The sequence below is a fragment of the Haplochromis burtoni genome, unplaced genomic scaffold (assembly GCF_018398535.1).
Source record: "Haplochromis burtoni strain Fernald_Lab_line unplaced genomic scaffold, NCSU_Asbu1 Contig_54, whole genome shotgun sequence".
Lineage (NCBI taxonomy): Eukaryota > Metazoa > Chordata > Actinopteri > Cichliformes > Cichlidae > Haplochromis > Haplochromis burtoni.
In genome coordinates this window covers 59,580-79,442 of record NW_024582415.1, presented here as the reverse complement: position 1 = coordinate 79,442, position 19,863 = coordinate 59,580, and the positions used below count along the sequence as shown (strand labels likewise).

At 40.1% G+C, this 19,863-nt stretch overlaps 1 protein-coding gene across 2 annotated transcripts in view; it reads right to left on the bottom strand.

Moving 5' to 3' along the window:
- gpat2 (glycerol-3-phosphate acyltransferase 2, mitochondrial) overlaps positions 1-16,868 on the bottom strand; it is a 44,991-nt gene extending 28,123 nt beyond the window's left edge. For both annotated transcript variants that reach the window (XM_005924334.3, XM_042220705.1), the window contains exons 1-9: positions 16,721-16,868; positions 12,457-12,563; positions 8,902-9,012; positions 8,598-8,668; positions 8,393-8,503; positions 7,846-7,968; positions 4,488-4,587; positions 1,434-1,567; positions 1,158-1,257 (exon numbers count right to left, since the gene is read on the bottom strand). In XM_005924334.3, coding sequence (XP_005924396.1) covers positions 1,158-1,257; positions 1,434-1,567; positions 4,488-4,587; positions 7,846-7,968; positions 8,393-8,503; positions 8,598-8,668; positions 8,902-9,012; positions 12,457-12,531 — 825 coding nt within the window. In that variant the 5' untranslated portion in view covers positions 12,532-12,563; positions 16,721-16,868. The remainder of the gene's footprint in view (positions 1-1,157; positions 1,258-1,433; positions 1,568-4,487; positions 4,588-7,845; positions 7,969-8,392; positions 8,504-8,597; positions 8,669-8,901; positions 9,013-12,456; positions 12,564-16,720) is intronic.
- Positions 16,869-19,863: the final 2,995 nt, after the last annotated feature.

The window sequence follows — 19,863 nt, the reverse complement described above, 5'->3', positions numbered from 1 at the left end:
ATGTCTACATGATACATTATGATACAATGGAAGATTATTGAAAGCACAACACGTCAAAGCTCCAAGCAGATGTGCTACAGAAGAATTCTGTCAGCTAAGAACAGGAATAATTCTCAGCCAAAATTGGGCAATAGAAGATTGGAAAAACACTGCCTGATCTGATGAGTTCTGATTTCTGCTGCGGTTGGGTCAGAATTTGGTGTAAAGAGCACAAAGGAATGGATCTATCCTCCCTGCTATCAACAGTTCAGGATGATGGTGATGGTGTAATGACGTGCGGGATATTGTTAACAAACTTTGTGTCCTTTAGGACCAATTTGTCATTGTGTAAATGCTGACCATGTCAATCCCTTTATGACCACAGGGTACCCAACATCTGATCCTTTCAAGTTGCCACTAAGTGAATATGCTGTTACACTGATGGATTCTCGTATTAAACATGAACAAAGTTTCAAATGATGTGATCAGTGTGAGCCAAAAGCTCAGACTTTAGAGTGCTCTAAATGCTCAGGTTCAGACAGTTCATACCACTCTCGGATCTGTATGACATCAAAGAGAGGGAAAATTCTTAATATAGCGACACAGAAGAAAGCTGATTTAAAGGGTGAAGGGTGGACAATTTGTTTCAATCACCAGAGGAGATGTATCAATACCCATCGTAAGATAAATAAGACTCAGCTGTAAATCATACAGATCTTCTCCAGTTGAGTCTAAGAATAAAACATATGGAGCTGGAAAAGAGCAAAAAAGGTCCCCTTTAATTACACTGGGTTAGACTACAAACAGGCAATATTTGCCCAAGTTAGAAAAAAATGGGTAGAAAATTAAAAATCTCAGCAGCTATTTCATGGTCTGCTATGACATTTAGGGAACACAAATGTCAGTATCTCCCTTTTTTATGTGCTAGAATGAGGTTTGCATCTGTTTACTTTAACACTATGCCAGCTCATGTGTGGCACAGCTTGTGCCTGTTAATGTCCTGACGTTTCCATTTAACTTAAATAAAGCCTCTCAGAACCACTGCAATTGCTTGTTAAAGCAGTCAAGCGGAAGTTTGATGTCTGATGTAAGGACCAATTTCTTTTCCTTAAAATAAAGTATGAAAATCACCAGACCTAGGAACTCTTATATACTAACCCTTCTTATTTCTAACTTACAGCAGTCATGACAGACTGGTACAACGTGTCCATCTCAGCATCCTCCTCAGTAGGTGCAGAGGGTGGCAGGAGGACTACACCTACTTTCTGCAGGATGGATCTGCAGGATAAACAAAGCATAGCATAACTCAAACACTAGTTTAATCAAAGAAAATGTGCATAAAGTCATTCATGCACATTTTCACTGTTTGAAATAAAACTGCCCAGCTCAAAAATAGTAGCGTGAATAAAAGTGATAAACACAGCACTTTATTTAGTTTGTGTGTATGAATGTACCTTAGGGAGGCGTTCTTAATTTGGAGAGGACAAACAGTGTACGGGACTCTGAGGCTGTGATAGAAGAGCACGAGAGGGATGAGAGCGCAGTCCACGGCGCTCTGACGCACGTACACATAAACCAGCAGAGATCCCTGAATTAGAGAACAGAAGCAGCTTCTGATAAACAAAATTCCTCACATTGTAATTCATTACCTCAAACAAACACGGATTGTGCAGAGGTGACGCACAGATTAAGGAGCGAATCCGTGACCTTAGATTAAATCAGCTTTTGATCAAGCCACACAAAGGAAACAGGAAGGAATGAAGAAAAATTTATTTTATGTTTTAAAACTAGCAAAGACACAGTGAAAAATGTGTGAGGTCAACATTCAAGTATTTAAAGATGCAGCCACAGTTCAAGTATAGGTGGTGAGTATGCCTGAATGGCTGGATTGATTGTAGAAGTTGACAGCGCAACTTTGTTTTTTTCCCCAGTGTCAACAACAGCTCTATTATTTGTTTTGCGGTCCCTTATCTTTCGAGTAGCATTAGTGATTTTTTCCATTATGGACATGGAAATGAAGAGCTACTATCGCAAACTCAATTATATATCGAGTGAAGTCAAAGCAGAGAGATAAAACACGATGGCACTTCTGTGCATGCGATATTGTCGCTACAGCAAAAAGCGCTTTGCAATAAAAGAATTAAAACACATAAGCAGCCTGAGCATTGGTAGTCTTCATGAACTCATGATAAAAGATATATTTATTCTTTTTTATTTGCTTTTTTAATATACTGAAAGACACAATAACTGGGTTACACCTGAAATTATTTTATATGAATTTGGCTGTAACTACAGCCAGTATGCAGTGGTTCAAACAGTTCAGTGAGGTCACGCTGTAACCCAACTTGCCTCAATAACGCAGAAAATGAGAGATTTTCAGGTTTGTCATGAAACAATTTATGGATGAATAAATTGGTAAAGATTTAGACAATGGGACTAAACAAGATTTAAATTGATTTTGTACACAGTCTCTCCAGAGATAACCCTCGATATATCCTGACAATTACACTGCTCAAAAATATTAAAGAAACACTTGATCATCACTGTTTAATACAAAGTCATAAACACAAATCTGAATCCATTTCACCTCCACTGGAGAGGCAATGACAAGGCAACCCTCAGAAAGGGAGGGGGGGCTCGTCTTATTGCTGCTGTCTAATTTTTCTCTAGTTTTGCTTTTCACTGGTCTCCTTGTCACTACTTCTACCTGCAAACCAATTAGGTGTCACAGGTAGTTGAGCTCCTCAGTAATGGTACATCCAATGTGGTTTACTGTGTCTCCCAACATCAGTCTGTAGAGTGTGAAGGAGATACCAGGACACAGGTACAAGAAAAATATCACTGCAGCCCTGAAAAAAATCATCTCCAGTGGGTTACTTATGAGCATGTTTCTGACCAAACTGACCAAAAGACAATGTTAAGCTGCCTGCAATATATCATTCAGCAAGACTGGTTTGGCAATGGGTCAGTGATGGTCTGGGATGGTATTATCTTTGGAGGGTCACACAAACCTCCAGGTGTCAGCCAATAGTACCAAGATGAAATTATGAAAATCTCAGAGCCACTTCCACTTCATGCTCGTGCAGCTCCTCCTGCTGCAACACAATGCCCTTGGACAAATGGTGTAGTTAGCGCTTGAATGACAAAAGCACTCGTACTACTGAGGGGTTCTCAGGCTCTTCATACCTGAATCCAGTTGAGAAGCTCTGGCACAGAAATAGCATCATAGGCTATTCAGATCCAAATCTGGGAAGAAATCCCCAGAACAACATCTGCTGTCTTATCAGGAGAAGTCCAGATGTTGTTGGATTTAATGGACTGATTCTTATATAGCACTTTTCTGCTCTCCCGGAGCACTCAAAGCACTTTATACAACACACCTCATTCACCCATTAAGACCTATTCACACAGGCACTTCTTTTTCTATGATTAAATGCTTCCTATCTAACATTCACACATATTAATACTTTGATGGACGCATCAGAGAGGAACTTGGTGTTAGTATCTTGCCCAAGAATATTTGGCATGCAGGCTGGAGCAGCCAGGGATCGAACCACCGACCTTACTCCTGAGCTACACCCACCCTAATGTGCATACAGACACATGGGTGTCAAAAAAAATAACTGAGCCATCTGAAGATGCAAGTCACATCAGCGTGTGATTTAAATTGTGAACTTTGATCTTTGTTGAATCCGTCCTCACTGGATTGAAGATTTTTGTTTTCCACTGACTGCCGTTATGTCACAGTGAATTACTTATTGTATTTCAGAAACACTTTCCAACTTGAGTATTTTATTCATCAGGACTGGATGTGCGACTTTTACTTTTAAAAGTCACATTAACTTAATTTTTCACAGCAGAGTATTTGGAAACCATTAGAAATCATAAGAATAACATTTGAGGTTTTCTGTTAGCTGAAGCTGTTTTCACATGCACTGCCGCGTGCAACATGTGAGAAAGCACAACTTCACACAACATCCTGAATGTACTGACGTTTTCCAGAGTTTATCTGTGAAAACAACTTTAGACACACACAACATTTCAGCGATAACAAAGCTGAAGACCTCGCTCACTGAAATCATTCATGCCCATTTTAAGCCTGATTCAGAGTTATTTACTTCTGTTTATTTAGTCAACCATGTAATTGTGAAGTGTGAAGTTTGTTAGGAGATAAAGAAAATAATTCCACATAAAAAGGCAAGCAGGAGAAACCTCAACTTTCAAAAGATTCCAGACAATTAGATCTGTTTACTTCACCTTACCGAATATATTCTCACATTTCTGTTTACCTTGAAATCTTTTGGAGTAGATGTGTTTACAAATGGGGCGGCAGCTTGTTTACCATCTCAATAGATGTCAGAGCACAGCCTAATGTGAAGTCAAAACCTCCCAGTATCAACACTGTGCAAACACACAGTGTACTTTCCATTTTTTGCAGCAAGAGACACCCTTCAGCATAGCAGATATTTAATCTACAAAGGTGTGTGTGCATTTATAGAAATTTGTACCTCTTGTGAGGCTCTGTGTAAAGCCGACAGATGGTTGAGGTTAACTTGAATGCTGCCGAACACAGAAGCAAACATCTTCAGCATCGCCCAGCACACGAATCTAGTCAAAAGAGGATAGTGGGTGGAGGGATGTATAGAAAGAAGAGATGAAAAAGTTAATGACAAGAGATGCACACAAGGCCGTAATAGACAAATGAAGCCAAGAGAAATAATCACCAATAATATAATTTAGGAAACAGTTTAGCACAAAACGGGAGGAAAGGACAGTGTTAAATGTGATGTTATGTAAATGAGACAGGTGGGGGCAAGAGAGAGTGGGGGAAAAGGATGGAGATAAAAAAATGATGACATAGGAAAGAAGTGAATCAGTAAGCAATAAAACAGCAAGTGTGAGAGGATGACAGATGTAGATAGAGACAAAGTCTATAAATGAGGGAGACTGAGGAAGCAAGGAGAAATTGAATTTTGAAGAGATTTCTTAAACTTCAAGACAGTCAAAAAGTTTCTTCAGAAACAAAATAAAGTTTCCACTTCATTTCACTAGACATTTGAAGAATTTCTGACACTATCTGAGGCTACAGAAACATGGTCCCAAGAGATGATAGAGTCATAACATCCAATTTCGATTTAAATACAACTTAGTGCAGAGATCAAAAACACGCCGTCCACTGGCCGTGGACAAGTTTGTGTCTCAAACAGCTGTCAGTCATCTTGAAGAGCATGATGATTGACAGCTAGAAAGGCATTCATCTGTAAGCAGTCACACAAGAAGCTTTGAGCTGTCTTACAGTAGCACATAAGCATTTCTGTTTGTCTCTTCAACACAATTTAGGGTTTGGAAAGCCTATTGTTCTTCCCCCGAGTGACCAAAAAGAAGTAGGAATTTGTGATATCTACATATCTCCACTGACAGCTGACTATTCCAATTTTTTCCAGTAAAAATTCTTAAAACAATCCTGTGTACAAAAATGTAGAACATTCTTGTAAGACAGAAATCCGAAACCCTGAGCCTCAAATTCTGCTTTTTCTGCTGGTTTAAAAAAAAATACATAAATAAACATAATTACTGAAATGACATTTTTTTAATGAATCTGGCAATTATCTTGGGCTATTTTGTTGCTAATTAATATTCATAAGAGCTATGTTCCCCCCCCCCCTGTGATTGGCCTGTTCGTCATAGCAACCACAGCTGTGCGTTTTTGGGTATCGCCAACTAATACTGCAAAAACACTAAAGCCAACAATGTGTTAGTTAAGCTCTTAACATTTTTCACTTATTCAGTCCATCTATGTAATGAAAGATGTAAAAGTGACTCATGAATGGCCACGTCACTTTAAAAGAGGCTTTTTAATTAATTTCTCCATGCTTGTTGGGGACTATTCTTCAACACCGATCCACAGTAAACCTACAAAGCACAAGGACGGTCTAAGTTCAATTGATGCAACATTGTTAATGTTCATTGTCATTAAAAAACATTCAGCAAATGGCTCATTAATGTGTTTTTAATAGTTTTTGGACAGAATAAACCCTCAATGAAAATGAGAAAAAGCTTTAAAGACCTTGAGTGCACAAATGATACTTGTTGGCAGGATCAGTTGATGGATGGCTTTGGTGTTGTCGAGGCTTTAAAGGGACAGTTGACCTGATATTTTTTAGATGGCTCTTTTTTTTAGTCATTTTATTGTGGAATGCCCAGTTTTGGAGATATTAGCTGTGGACATGTCTGCCTTCCATCAAAGTCCTTCTACAGGCAAGTCTTGTCACTCGCCAGTAATACAGGGTGGGCCATTTATATGGATACACCGTAATAAAATGGGAATGGTTGGTGATATTAAAGTCCTGTTTGTGGCACATTAGTATATGTGAGGGGGCAAACTCTTCAAGATGGGTGGTGACCACGGCGGCCATTTAGAAGTTGGCCATCTTGGATACAACTTTTGTTTTTCCAATAGGAAATGTGACACATCAAACTTATTGGTAATGTCACAAGAAAAACAATGGTGTGCTTGGTTTCAATGTATGATCGTTTTGGTGACTGCAGTTGCCCGCAGCTTATCTGGATGATACCAACTGGTCTGCAAGCAGGTTTAACTTTCACGATAACGTCATTTTTAAAAAAGTTAAAAGAAAAAAAAAAAATCCAGATCTTATACATTTACTGCAAAAGAGAAGGTTATTGGCCACAGAATGGGTCAAAAACAAGTACGTATACAGCACAACCAAAGTTAAAACTGTGGTGTATTTTTACTGTGTGTGGGCAGAAATTCAGAAACAGCAATAACTCAGTTTCCTGCCCGGCTCTTGACTGGCTCTTCGAGGGCAGGAACAAAAAAAACATAATTTTTGCCATTACAGAATTCTCCAAAGCCCAACAAATCCTAGATTTCCATTCAGGATTTGTTGAAATGCAGTCTCTCTCTTATACTGCTTCTCTTGATTACAATGGGAATAAATCTCAATTAATCTATTTTGTTACTTGGGGAAACATTTGAAAACTCAGCATCAACATCACGTTCATGAAAGTAGAGAAAGTTTCATGCAGGAACTATTTTCTTTATACTAAATTACGTCCGTTTACTGTATCACTGCGCAGAAGAAAATGAGCATCTACCCATGATGAGAGAGGCTTGTGAAAAAAAGTCAGTAACGATCATGTCCTCGAAATAAAAGATGCCACACGCATCTTTTAGTTGGCAGATGGAGAGAGGATATAAGAAAAAATTCTTCCATGAAACTGCACAATTTTGCACTTTATTTTTTGCAACCTGGCCATGACATTTTAAAAAACAGCCGTCACTGCTGAGTTTTTTTTTTTAAAAAAATGTATTTTTTGGCACTTTGAGCATCACAAAAAAGATGCCACCTAGTTCTGTTATATTCAAGAAAAGGCAATATCTCTAAAACTGAGCAACTCGCATCACAACAATGCATATGGATAAGCAGTCGTATAGACCTAAATTACATTTTAGAAAAGCAATGTTGCTTTAATGTTGAAAATACATAAAATTAACTCCTTAGCCATTATGGAGTAGCAGCGAATGAATGAGAATAAAATAGGAATTTCTCATAAATTAAGATGTGAAAATCTTTTAGAATCGTTATATCATCAAAAGGCTCATCTTTTCTGCATCAAAAGATTTTAAAAAAATAATTAAAAGAAATCGCTGCAGACTGCAACTCCATTTTTGCTTCAGGCACACCGATATGATACATCTCACTCGTTATTTCTAAATGAAAGGTCTCACAGCACAGCTCTGAATCAATATGCAAATGTGATGTATTAGTAAATACACACAAACAACCATCTTTGAACCTAGCTTTTTTTCCCCCCAATCGACTCATGCACACATAAACAAACCTTAAGACGCCAGAGGAGATGCAGGTGTTAATGAGGGGGAGGAATGGTGAGAGACAATCTAGCTGCCCGTGGCCGTCTGCCCCCTCAGGTGCTTTGTGCTCTGCTGTGAGCGCCTTCTTCACCCTGAAACACATGGTCACAGGACAGCAGGGTTAATACGGAACAAAGCTTCATTTGTGCTACACTTAGACAAACACCAGCCTTCCAGTAAGACAACAACACCATCCCTGAGTGTGGAGGTTACATAAAGGTTAAACTCAATTACACAGGAGGAGGGACAACAACAGCTTCAAACTGAGGAACAGTGACAGAGATAGAAACCTCTCCTCAAGTTATCCCATCTTTCTTCGTTCACTCTTTATAGACTGAGATAGCCTTACTTTTCTGTTCTTTGCATGTCTTTGTCTTATCTCCACTAGTCCTTTCTCATTCTCTCTCTGCAGAACTGCAGGAACCCGTTTCATTTTCTGTATCTCTGCCTATCATTTATTTACTCTCCTCCAGCATCTCTACTCCTGTCATCCTCCCTCTCTTTCTCCTCAGGTACCTGTGACTCTGACAGACTCGCTCAAGCCTGCCACTAACAGGACTGCCGTAAACCTTGCACCCACTCACAAACAGGGCACAGCACACCCTCCGCACCAGCCAGCCTCGATACCTGCATACAATTCAAAGAAATGAGCATGAGTGAGAGCGCTGGGACCAAATAAATTTGTGTGGCTTTGCCCGAATGCGGTGGATACTCATACTACCTGGTTTGTGTCTCATTGACACTCAGCAGGTTGTGGAAACCAAGGGAATAGTTTTGTCCAAGCTTCTTGCTCTAAGCAATGACAAAAACAGATAAAGATAGATGACCTGAATGTCAACATCAACCACGAATGGGCTGTGTGGGGCACAATCCAATTTACTGTATAAAAAAAGGCTATAGCTGAAGGACACTATGTGAATGGGGATAGCTACAAGAGGATCTTTATACTCACAACCTTTGCGTGCCATATAAAGTCAGCATTTTTTACTCAGTGAAAGAGATCCATAATTACTCTGCACACTCACCAGACTGTCTGGGGTGCACTGGTGGCAGCACTGGCCCACAACTGGCCTGAACTTCCCCAAACAAGGAGGCACAGTTTTCATCATTTTCCTGATCTTTAATCCACATGACAGCTGGGAAGAAACACAAAACAGACACAACACAAACAGGATGTCACATGCAGAAAAACCACAACCACATCCACTTTTTGAAATAACACTCAACTGCCATGTTATTACGTACATAAAGCTAAAACTAATGTTTCTTATCTTATTTGACTTTAATTTGTTGCACCCTGATGTCTTTTAAGCTTGTGAAATTTTTTCTGTCTCTTTGATTGGTTTAACTCTGAATTCATATCGGCACGCCATTACTAGCAGTGCAGTAAATATTAATACAGTTCCCATGTGAGCCCCTGTATCAGACGCTCCCTGTGCAAATCAAACAAACAGCTCATGCGCTCAACAAGCCAGGCTGTGTACTGTATACTAATCAACCACACTTCAGGCCTCCCCGAGCAAGCTGACTGCTGGTCAGGTGTTCAAATATTTGCAGTACAGTACGATAAAACACGCCAGCCGACTGATTATCATGGTCGATGTGTTGTGTTGATCAGGATTCAGAGTGATCGCCTGGCTTTGGGAAAAAAAGATCTAATCAATCTCCTAAGATCAATGACACTTTCTCCAAGTTGAATGATGATGGATTCCAGAAAAGAGAGCAGCTGACTGGTAGATAAGGTCAATTTAAAGACAAAACCTTATGATCCTGAAAGTTTGGATCGAACTATCAATAACTTAAAGGGCCATACTCGTTCAGGGGAAAAGTACAAAGAAAAGAGGTAGACCAAAAAAATGAGAGGCATGCGGATTATCAGGCTAAACCTGTGTGTAAATAAGCTGGCCCAGCTCGATGACCAGAGTTACGCACTTATGTCTGCTCATTCCAAGGAGAAGGTAGAAATGCTTCGATCTGGATCTGATGCCCATGATATGTCATTAATTTCCTGGATTATTATTTTGTAGTTCTGTTCTTCTGCTAAGAGTGTTGTACATAACAAGAGATGAATGAAAGCCCCGGATCCAGACAGGAAGGGGATTTTACATTGTGCTGGCACGGTTTGTGCTATGTGATCACCACTTTCCTGGTGAGGAATTTTGTTTTTTAATGCATGTGAGTGGACTTATTGGGCATGACATCACTTTAAAGTTTTAGCTCATTTCAGTTTTGCTGAAAGTTTCAAGGCCTTGAAACTTGCTCAATATAGTAAAAGCTACATAAAAGGAACACGTGTGCATTGGATTTGATTAGAGTCACTTAATTTTGTTGTACTTTTGTGAGTTTTAATGGAGTTTTAAAATCATGGGGTGATCTATGAATCCCTCCTGGTGGTGCATTGAGATGCTGCTGTGAAGTCTGATCACAGAGCTATTCAGCTGCCACAAAGCTTTGCATTCATAAGCTGTGGTGTTTGGAAACTCGACAGGGAATAGAAATAATTAAAGTAGTGATGCTTTCAAAACAAAATCTTTCAATGTACCATCAGTTAGAGTCATGCAATAAGGAGGGCAAAAAAAAGTTTATTCGGCTTCTACATATCAGGGGGAATTTTCTCTATTTGTGCATTATTATATCCTGAAAACTTAAAAATCAACTCACAAAAATGAAAACATTAGACTGTTGTTTACCTATTTAAGGAAGTTATACAAAGATATTTATGAGGCAAAAAGTGTGTGAAACAGCTCAGTATTTTCTGTCACCCCGCTGTGTAACAAAAACTGCAGCTGCATTTTTCCAGTGACTTTGGGTTAGATCTGCATGCTAACTTGAAAGAACTTCTGCTCTTCCACAACAGTTTTTTAGATTAAGGTGAGTACTGATTTGATCATCCCAAAATATTTTCTTTACTTTCTCAGGGGCTCTTAGGGAATAAAATCATGCCAGCAAAATGCATCCAAGACCAGAACAGATTCTAACCCTGGTCATCTGTATCCTGCATAGATTCTGCTTTATCAGCTTTTAAAAATACAGCTAAAAGTCTAAAAGCTATGTCGCGTTTTCAGTAGCTGTTCAGTGGGCCAGATTGTCGTCTTTGGCGGGCTGATGTTGGACACTACTGATTTAGAGCCATAGAGATATTTCAGCGCCAAGAGCCCGACTCGCCTTTGCTGTTCACCTTGGCAGCTCATTACTTGTTGTCAAAATTGTAAAATTTAAATTTTAAAAGATCTGTAAGACTTGAGGAGAGTTTTCTACAGCTAAACTCATGATTTGTTTGAGCTGAGCAACAATCCTGCTTGCTTACTTCGTCTTTAGCAGAAAACCCCAAACTCTTACTATGCAACATGAAATCTGTCTGAGTTGGCCCGCCAAGTCCACCTACACAGCTAGGAGCTGGCACACAGGTACATCTTAGGCCCCTGAAGGGTTATATCAAGATCAAATAGTTTGACGTCATTGTGTTGCCTGGCAACCACCAACCAATGCGCTAAAATGACCCATTTGTAGCATTTATGCGCCCAGAACCCTAAAAACACCTTATAAAAATATTATAAAAGTATTGTTTTCATTTCAATAGCAACATTCATATCCACAAAGTCGAAGGACGCACGACAGAGCACTGTGAAAAACTCTTGACTTTCTGAGATAATTTTACATTTCACCCTGCCACTCTAGCCAATCAGATTGGCAACAGCTTCTCTTTCTTTCTAATATGACAATGATCCCAAACAAAATGCCAATGCAGTAAAAGCATACCTAGATAGAAAAACACAAACTATCAGTCATGGATTGGCCTCTCCAAGGCCCAAATCTCGACATTATTAAAGAAGTGTGCGATCATCTTTATACAGACAGGAACAAAAGGCAGCCAGCATCCAAAAAAAGAGCTTTGGATGTTCTTCGAGAAGCCCGGAGAATTATTCCTGAAGACTACTTGAAGAAATTACAAGAGAGCTTGCCTAAGAAAGTTCAGGCTTTGTTGAAGAGTAAATATGGTCATACCAAATATAGATTATATTAGATATATATTTTGTGTGACTTAAAAACATTCAAAATGACACCTGTAGAAATCTGCATTTCTGGAAATCTATAGGGAACAAATTAGTAGCAAATACTGCGACTAAATGTATCCTTTTCAAACCACTGCTTTTAATTTCTCTGTACAGATAATACATACTACGAAGTTTAAATCCTTTTTGAATGCTTGTTAACGATTTCCTCTTCCTCTCAGTCTTTCTGCCGATCTACGCTAATCGCTACAGCTAATCCAGCTGAATACCTAACACACAAAGTCAGATGTGAAAATGGTACAGTATAGACGTCCTCATTTCAGTGCAATGGAATACATAGGCATATTTACCATAATGTCAGTATTCCTTTAAAAATTATATTCATTTGTTGACGGGCATGTATGACTCACTGATGCATCACATCACTGATTTGGCACATCAAACAGAATTAAACACAAGGGGCCACGCATGTTCTCTCGTGATTGTGAAGAACAAAGCTTTTGAGATTAGTGCCCGTGGAGTAAGTGGGAGATGACAGTGGGAGAGAGACATGCAGGCAGTTCTTACAGCGGGTCTATTCTGCTGAATTGGAAGTGGAAGGACTGTGTCTTTGTTTATCCCATCATTCTTCTCCTGCTCCATGCTGAGGCCCCTGCTGATTTACAACCACAACCCTAAAAAAACAGAGAGAGATTGGGTAGGAAAAAAAGAGTATGAGGAGTCATGTCAAAAATGCTGCATTCTGACGTTATGTTGGATTATACTGTAATGTATGCTTGTGATCACATGTAAATGTTTTTAGTGCTTTTTGGAATAATTTGAAGGCATTTCATAGGGCTCAGAGAAAGACTTCCACCTTGCGATTTAAGATAACAAACACTCATCCACACACAATCTCAGCTTCCTTCTTGATAGTATCTCCCAATGCCCTTAGCTACAATTTCACCCACCTAACAAACCCTTTTCTTGCCCTGCACCATCACAAATTCTCTCAAATTCTTCAACACGCCTTTCATTCTTTTCAAATTAAGGGATATCAGCCTCTTGCTGCTAGTATCACTGAATTGGTCTCCTATTGCTTCCTCTTATTGGACTTCTAGTGGCAAACTTCACTTTAAAAGTTTTCTGCTTACTTCTATATGCAGGTAGGAATCAAACAAGGACAGAACTGCCATTAAGAGGTTAGAGATGTTGAAGAACTCGAGGCTGTCCTTGCTCAGCAACACACAGGTGAAGCTGCACGAATGCTCACTAGTAGGTTATAAATCATTAAAAGCAGGGAACATAGCCATCAGCTGAAAAACAGCTCTTATGTAACTGATGCTGGTCCCTTGCCCACTCTGAACCGTAGTAATGAGTGTTGGCAACATAGGTCACAGTGTAATACAATCTAGCTTAAACAGGTTATCTAATTGATAGCACTGGCTGTGGTGGAGCTCAAGTGAGTAATCATCTGAAATTAAGGTAGATTTAATTCAGATTAATTCAAGTTCACACTCTCCAAAGGGAGAGCTACGCAAGCATAAAAGCCACCATCCTGAGAGAGATTACCTTTGGTTTGTATAAGGCTTTTGATTCTACTACAAAAGGGTGAAGATGTGTGCTGCTGCCTTCAAATAAACCTTTTTCTTTGGCTACATCAACGCGATTCAGGAGTCTCATTAGGCACAATGAAAGACTCTTCCTTTGCATCTCTGTCTTTCACTGTGTTGATCCCATTCTGCCCTATTAACTTTGCTAATTAAAACTTAAGCCCTCCCCATGGGAAGATGCTCCATTTCAACTGGCTCAAGTTCCCACATTCATTACCAACTCCTGTGGGAAATGGCAGACATTGATAAGAGCTTCCCAGGGCTCTGTAGTGTTTCACAGGTGCGGCAGGTGATGAAAGAGACAAGGCAGCAAAATGGGAGTAAAGAGTGTAAAACTGTAAATTACACAGGCAGAGAAACAGCAAAGTCTCTAATGGGGTTATATAATCCACTCAAGGGAATACAAGACCACATGGAAACAGCTAGAGACAGCAGTATGCCAAGGCCAGGTCAACGTAACACTGCAAACAAGATTTTAATTTTCTATGTGCCATCTTACCAGTCAACATACAGTACAGAAGTTAATGCAGCCGTGTAAAAACATTCACTTCAACATTGAGATCTGGGCCGCAGGTACCTCCTTAGAGCACTCATATTTATTCTTGCTTGACTCTTCCACTCGTTAAAACTTAACTGATCAATTATAGTATTTAATTAATATGCTGTAGTTTGCCAACGTGACAGCTCAGACCTAAGTGGGCCCATGATGAGAAATAATTAAGAATTAATAAGATTAAAAATCAGAAGCCATTAAAAGATGCCAGGACAGATTAGAGTGAGGATCATTTTAGAGCAGCAGTCAAAGGGATGTCAGCTGGTGCATTCATGTCTAGGGTAGGGTTAACCAGGAGTTAATAGCAGAGGCTTTAAAGGGGGTGTTATTGCTTTTTTCCTGCTAAATATTTTTTATTCTTGGACTATTAGAGTAGCTTTACATGATTTAAAGTTGCAAATTAGAGTTGCACCCATTGGCATCGGTCAACTACATTGCAAAGTACTGATTTTTGCAGCTTCCAGTTTTCTTTCAGAGATTTATAAATGACACCAAAATCAACTTTTATTCAATGCTAATTATTTTTTTCATATTTTAATGAAATGAAATTAATAAACTTTACAATTTCCTCCAAACCTTAGTAAGTTACAGGTTTCTCCTCTTACATAAACAACTGAATATACTATATTTTGCTGCTGGAAGGAGGAACAAATAATTCTCTGAAAACAGGTTCCCCACCTTTACCTGACATTTTCTATCTTCCTAAACAGAAGAAGGTGCAACAGATTTAGATAACAAAACAAATGTCAGTTATTTTGATTATTTTATTTATGTTTGTGACGAGACAATAGGACACCAAACCTTTACTCATTTTTCATTCATCTCCCTAATTTTCCTCATAAATGCTTTTGATCCTTTGCTCATACCAAGGCTGCTGGCTCTAGCTTAAGCCACTTAACCTTTATTTGTTTCTATAAAAAATTCAGGTTCAGCTGAGTGAGGGTGATTTAACTTTCTGATTAGATTTGTTGTTATAAACATTTTCATGGTGGTCCCCTCAGTGTTTACTTTGGACTTACTCACAGCAAAGAGCTTCCTTGCTGACAACATGTTAGTGTGTGGTTGTCAGCATTTGTCTGCGCCACTGTGGGGCATGCATCACAGATGCATGAAATGGACTGGTGCATAATTAGACATACGCAAAGCTGACCAGACCGAGAACATTAAACATTAGCTGGTCAGTTGGCCCATCGGTATTAAAAAATAAATAAATAAAAATCTTTATTTGTTTTATATGTACTGCTCCTTGGTGCAACCCCTCAAATGTTCTCTTGCACGTCCTATTTAAGAAACTGAAAAAGAACTTCCTCACACCCCGAGTGGGTACCGGCTGTGCACTGCTAGAGCTACAAAATGAACCTTCAGCAGGCCACTGGTGTGAAGGTCTTTGACCAAACAATCAAAAATAAACTTCTTGAAGTTGGCCTGAGGGAGCTATCCGGTGCTTGCTGTCTGGCATTGTGAATCCCAACTGGAATTTGCTGTAGAATTCCAGAATACCACAACATGTGACAGACGTGAAAATGTCTGGAGAACATAATGCGTGTAACATCACTCAGCATGACCGGTTTGATGGCGGATCAATGATGGTTTGGGGAGGCAAATCCATGGAGTGACGCACAAACTCGACGCTGGAAATTGGAACCCAGGCCATTAAGTATCAGGTAGAAAATCCCATATCCCATCTGTTGTCTGATTAGGAGCAGGCCCCGACATTGTCAGGCATTCATTCAAACACAGGGAACACACTAACTACTGAGTACCATTTTAAGTTCCTGCAATGAAATTCTAGCAAAAGTCTTTTTTTCCTCTCTTTGATTTTCTGGTTGTCTATCAATTTAGTTCTTTCATCAAAGAATATGTTATCCTAGTTTCTAACACCTCACTCAGTCCATATCAAGATGGATATTGAGCCTGACTTTTTTCACATTGAGATTGATGATTTCAAAGTGTTCCTTTAATTTTTTTAAGCAGCGTACACATATGCTACAATAATTACAATAATAACAGCTCATCTATCTGAAAAGGAGCTGCACACAGAGAAGATAACAGAATACATTTGTTTAAAATTCATCCTCCACACCTCCTAGAACAATTCAACTCTGAAAGGAAACTCTTCAGATAGGGTTAAGATAGGCAGCACCAAAAAATCATTTTAGATGATGAGAGAAACTGTAACTCCAGGGAAAAACACAAGAAAGTGTGCCCTAGATAGGTAAAAACCCATGACCCTCTTGTTGTGTATCAGAAATCAATGAGCTACACTGCTGTCCATGAGGGACGCAGGAAAAGTTTCTCCTTAAATCTCTATCCAGGTATCATTTGGATTTTCTGCAAAAGCTTTAAAAGATAAACTGTAAATTTTTCTATTAAACCACGGCAATGTCAAAGCAGCAGAGGAATCACACAGAAATGAACTGCATGTTTCTGTCAGAACAGCTTAAAGAACTTAAACTGAAATACACAAGGACAACATTAACACTCTTAATCTGACAAATGGAAAGGTTACTCTGAATGCTGTCAGAGCGCATTACGTATACTGAATTTAGCTGAACACCGCACTGATGGCAAAAAAGGATTGCATTTCACTGATAGCTAAATAATCAACAAGATTATAGTAGCTAACAATAACCTTAAAAAGTAACAATTACAGCATCACCTCAAACACAGAATTTGTAAAACTCACCTCTTGCAGTAGAAACTTGTTTACCGTGTTTGTTTTGAATGCTGTCACAGCTGAAATCCCCACAGCATACAAATTAGCTTTACAAGCCCCTCTACCCTGCAACAGTCCTTGTAATGCTGAACACTAACGTCATCAAGACGCACTTTTGCAGCTGTAACCGACACTGGTAGCTAATTAGCCTAATAACCTGTCTATCAAATATCAAAGGTAACGCCCAGAAAATAGCAGCATTTCACATTTGGATATTTTTCTGTCAGTGGTAGTCTTTAGAGCCAGGATTTCCTTCTGCAAACAAAAATAACTATGTTGTAAACACACCATGTGAACAATTCAGACAGCAACGAATTACTGTAAGCTTGCGTCAAAACGGCAACATATACCTGGAAGTGGTGTCATTTGAATTACACTGAACAGGCTGCTGATCTACTAGGATTTTCCTGCACAACCATCTCTTTATGGAGAATGGTCTGAAAAAGAGAAAATATCCAGTGAGCAGCAGTTCTCTGGGCAATGTAAGATGTCAGAAGAGTAGGGATGGGTATTGATAAGATTTTCACGAATCCGATTCCATTTTCGATTCTGTTTAATGATTCGATTCTTTATCGATTCTCTTATCGATTCTTATTTTTAAAAAAGGAGAACACTAAGGTCGATTAGCTTAGAACTTTGTTTTATATCTTCTCTTTGAACAAGATAAAAATTTAGGAGTAACATGGCCTTACAAACCCAGCAGTGAGATCTTAAGAGATCCAGCCTACGGCTCTTCAATGGGGTGTCACAGGGTCCCCAGGAAAAAAATTTGTAAATGTAAAATAATAAAATCAATATTCTTCTGTAGCAATAACAAAGTATAACATAAATTATTCTGTAGCAATTACACAAGAATATCCAGTAATGTCCCTTCCTACAATTAAACACATTCACTTACTGAAAATCGGGGGCATCTGCTGTGGCAAATGGGTGCAAACCTTTTACCACAAACTTAGACACTGCTCGGTGACATTTGTCTATCCTGGCCTGAAAGGAGACGCTACCTGTAGACTGCAGCGAGAACTGCCAGCAATTTAATAGTCGACGCGTCGTTTGAAGCTTTGTAAGATCCCAAAAGACGCAGGAATAAGTAGTAGGATTTAAGAGTGTAATAACGGACTGAAACAGAAGATGGCAGCACTGCATGTACAAGGATGCCAGCTGCCGTTAAACCCCGAAGAAGAAGAAGCTCTGTCCCAGAATTCATAGCGCAGCCCAGCTCAGTTTCCAACAATGGCGGCAGCTAGTTAGTTTTAATATTACTCTTATTATTCTTTCTGGGTCACAAAATAAACGTTTAACATATTTTCAGGCGAGAATGTAGCTGTGTAAACCTCAAATATCTGCTCAGTTTATCAGGACACCACATATTTTCAAAAGCGCTCCAACGTTTTCGGAGACGTCTGTTACCCACTAGCTCGATAGCTAGCCGGGGCGCCGTGAGAACACCGGACTCCCGGCAAATTGTTTTCAAACCCACCGCCGTCTTTCGCTACTCAGGTTAAATATATATGAGTCACTTAGATAACTTAAATGTTATTGTTTGGCTTTTTTAGTATTTTATTTGTTCCTGAGTAAATCGGTTTGGCTGAGATTAAAGTTATAGTTTTTACACAGCTGAATAAACGTCAAGCAGACAGCTGATTATCAGAAGTGTGAGATGCTGGATGAAAGACATAACATCATATCGCATACATTCGGATCAGACCAGCTGATTATCAGAAGTGTCGAAGATTGCTCCCAGCAATTTAACCTCCGGGTTCCACACCGTTGTATATTTAAGCATCAGCAAGGAGGTTTATTAAAACTTCACTGCGCAAGCAACAACTCTGACAATATAGATTGTCACCCATTGAGAGTATAGTTTATGATCATGAGCTTCATAGTATCCACTCAACATGGCACTAAAAAGCTGTGTTAGATATCCCTTCCGATTTGTGTTATTGGAATATATCCACACTTAATACACCCTACATAGCTCTCCTCGAGCTGAAGGGCTGATAATATAGATCAGATCTTATATAATGGCAGCACGCATGCTGCGTGGAATGACAATAGATGTTAACTAGAAGCTCTGACTAGTACGGTTTTAACCGATTCCTGAGCTAAATTAAGAGCACATGCATGAGCTAATCTGCAATATTAGGAGCCAAATGCATTTGTGGTCGACTGAAATTGCGCGCGAAAAAGTGAGATTTACATTGAGTAGAACATATTATGTTTGCCGCACCATATATATAGTAATAGATCTCGCGCTTTTCATGAAATCCGCGATACCTTCGAGCATGCACCTATGCGCTAGCTTGAGCAAGTCCTCTTACAGTTGACCACACTGACTGAGAAAGAGACAATGACACAGAAACTACTAAAAGAGCTCGAGAGCTGACTCGGCCTCTCCTCTCAGGTTCCCTCGCTCCTGGTCCAGTCTTAGTCCCAGGGTAAGGCGTCCCTCGCTCTGTACGGTCACCCAAAGGGAATATACGAACGCATGAATGTGCATCAACACACGAAGCCGAGAAATGTGCATGCCAGATTTGTAATGGGTAAAATCCGAGTCGTTTTGGCATCGCACAATTGCTCAGCAGCTGAGAGGGCTATGTCCAAACCAAAACTATATATCCTAAAGTAAAGTATTATAAAAAAAAACCCCACTAGAACAAACATTAAGTCAAGTGCCGCCGGTCCTCAGGATAAAAGGTTTTCTCACATTTCTGGAGCGGGACGCGTGAATGTGTGATTAATTGTAGGACGAGGGTCGACGGAAACAGGGGCGGTGAGGCGGCGAGAGGGGAGAGGAGGCAGGGGAGGCGGTGGAGCGAGGGCGGTGAAGGGGTGGTGGTGTGAGTGAGGGTGGCGAGAGCGGGCGGGGGCGGGCGGCGGGGGAAGGGGGGAGGGTGGAGGAGGGGCGAGTGTGAGGGGTGGGTGGGGGGGCGGGGGAGCGCGGTGGAGAGCGCGGAGGAGCGGCGTGGAGCGGAGAGGCGGGGTGGCCGAGCGTGGGTGAGGCGCGAGCAGGCGGAGTGGGTCGGGATGTGTGGTGAGCGGCGAGCTTGCGAGCGTGCGTGAGGAGTGCCGAGGCGAGAGAGGGGGAGCGGAGTAGGCGTCGCGGGCTGCTT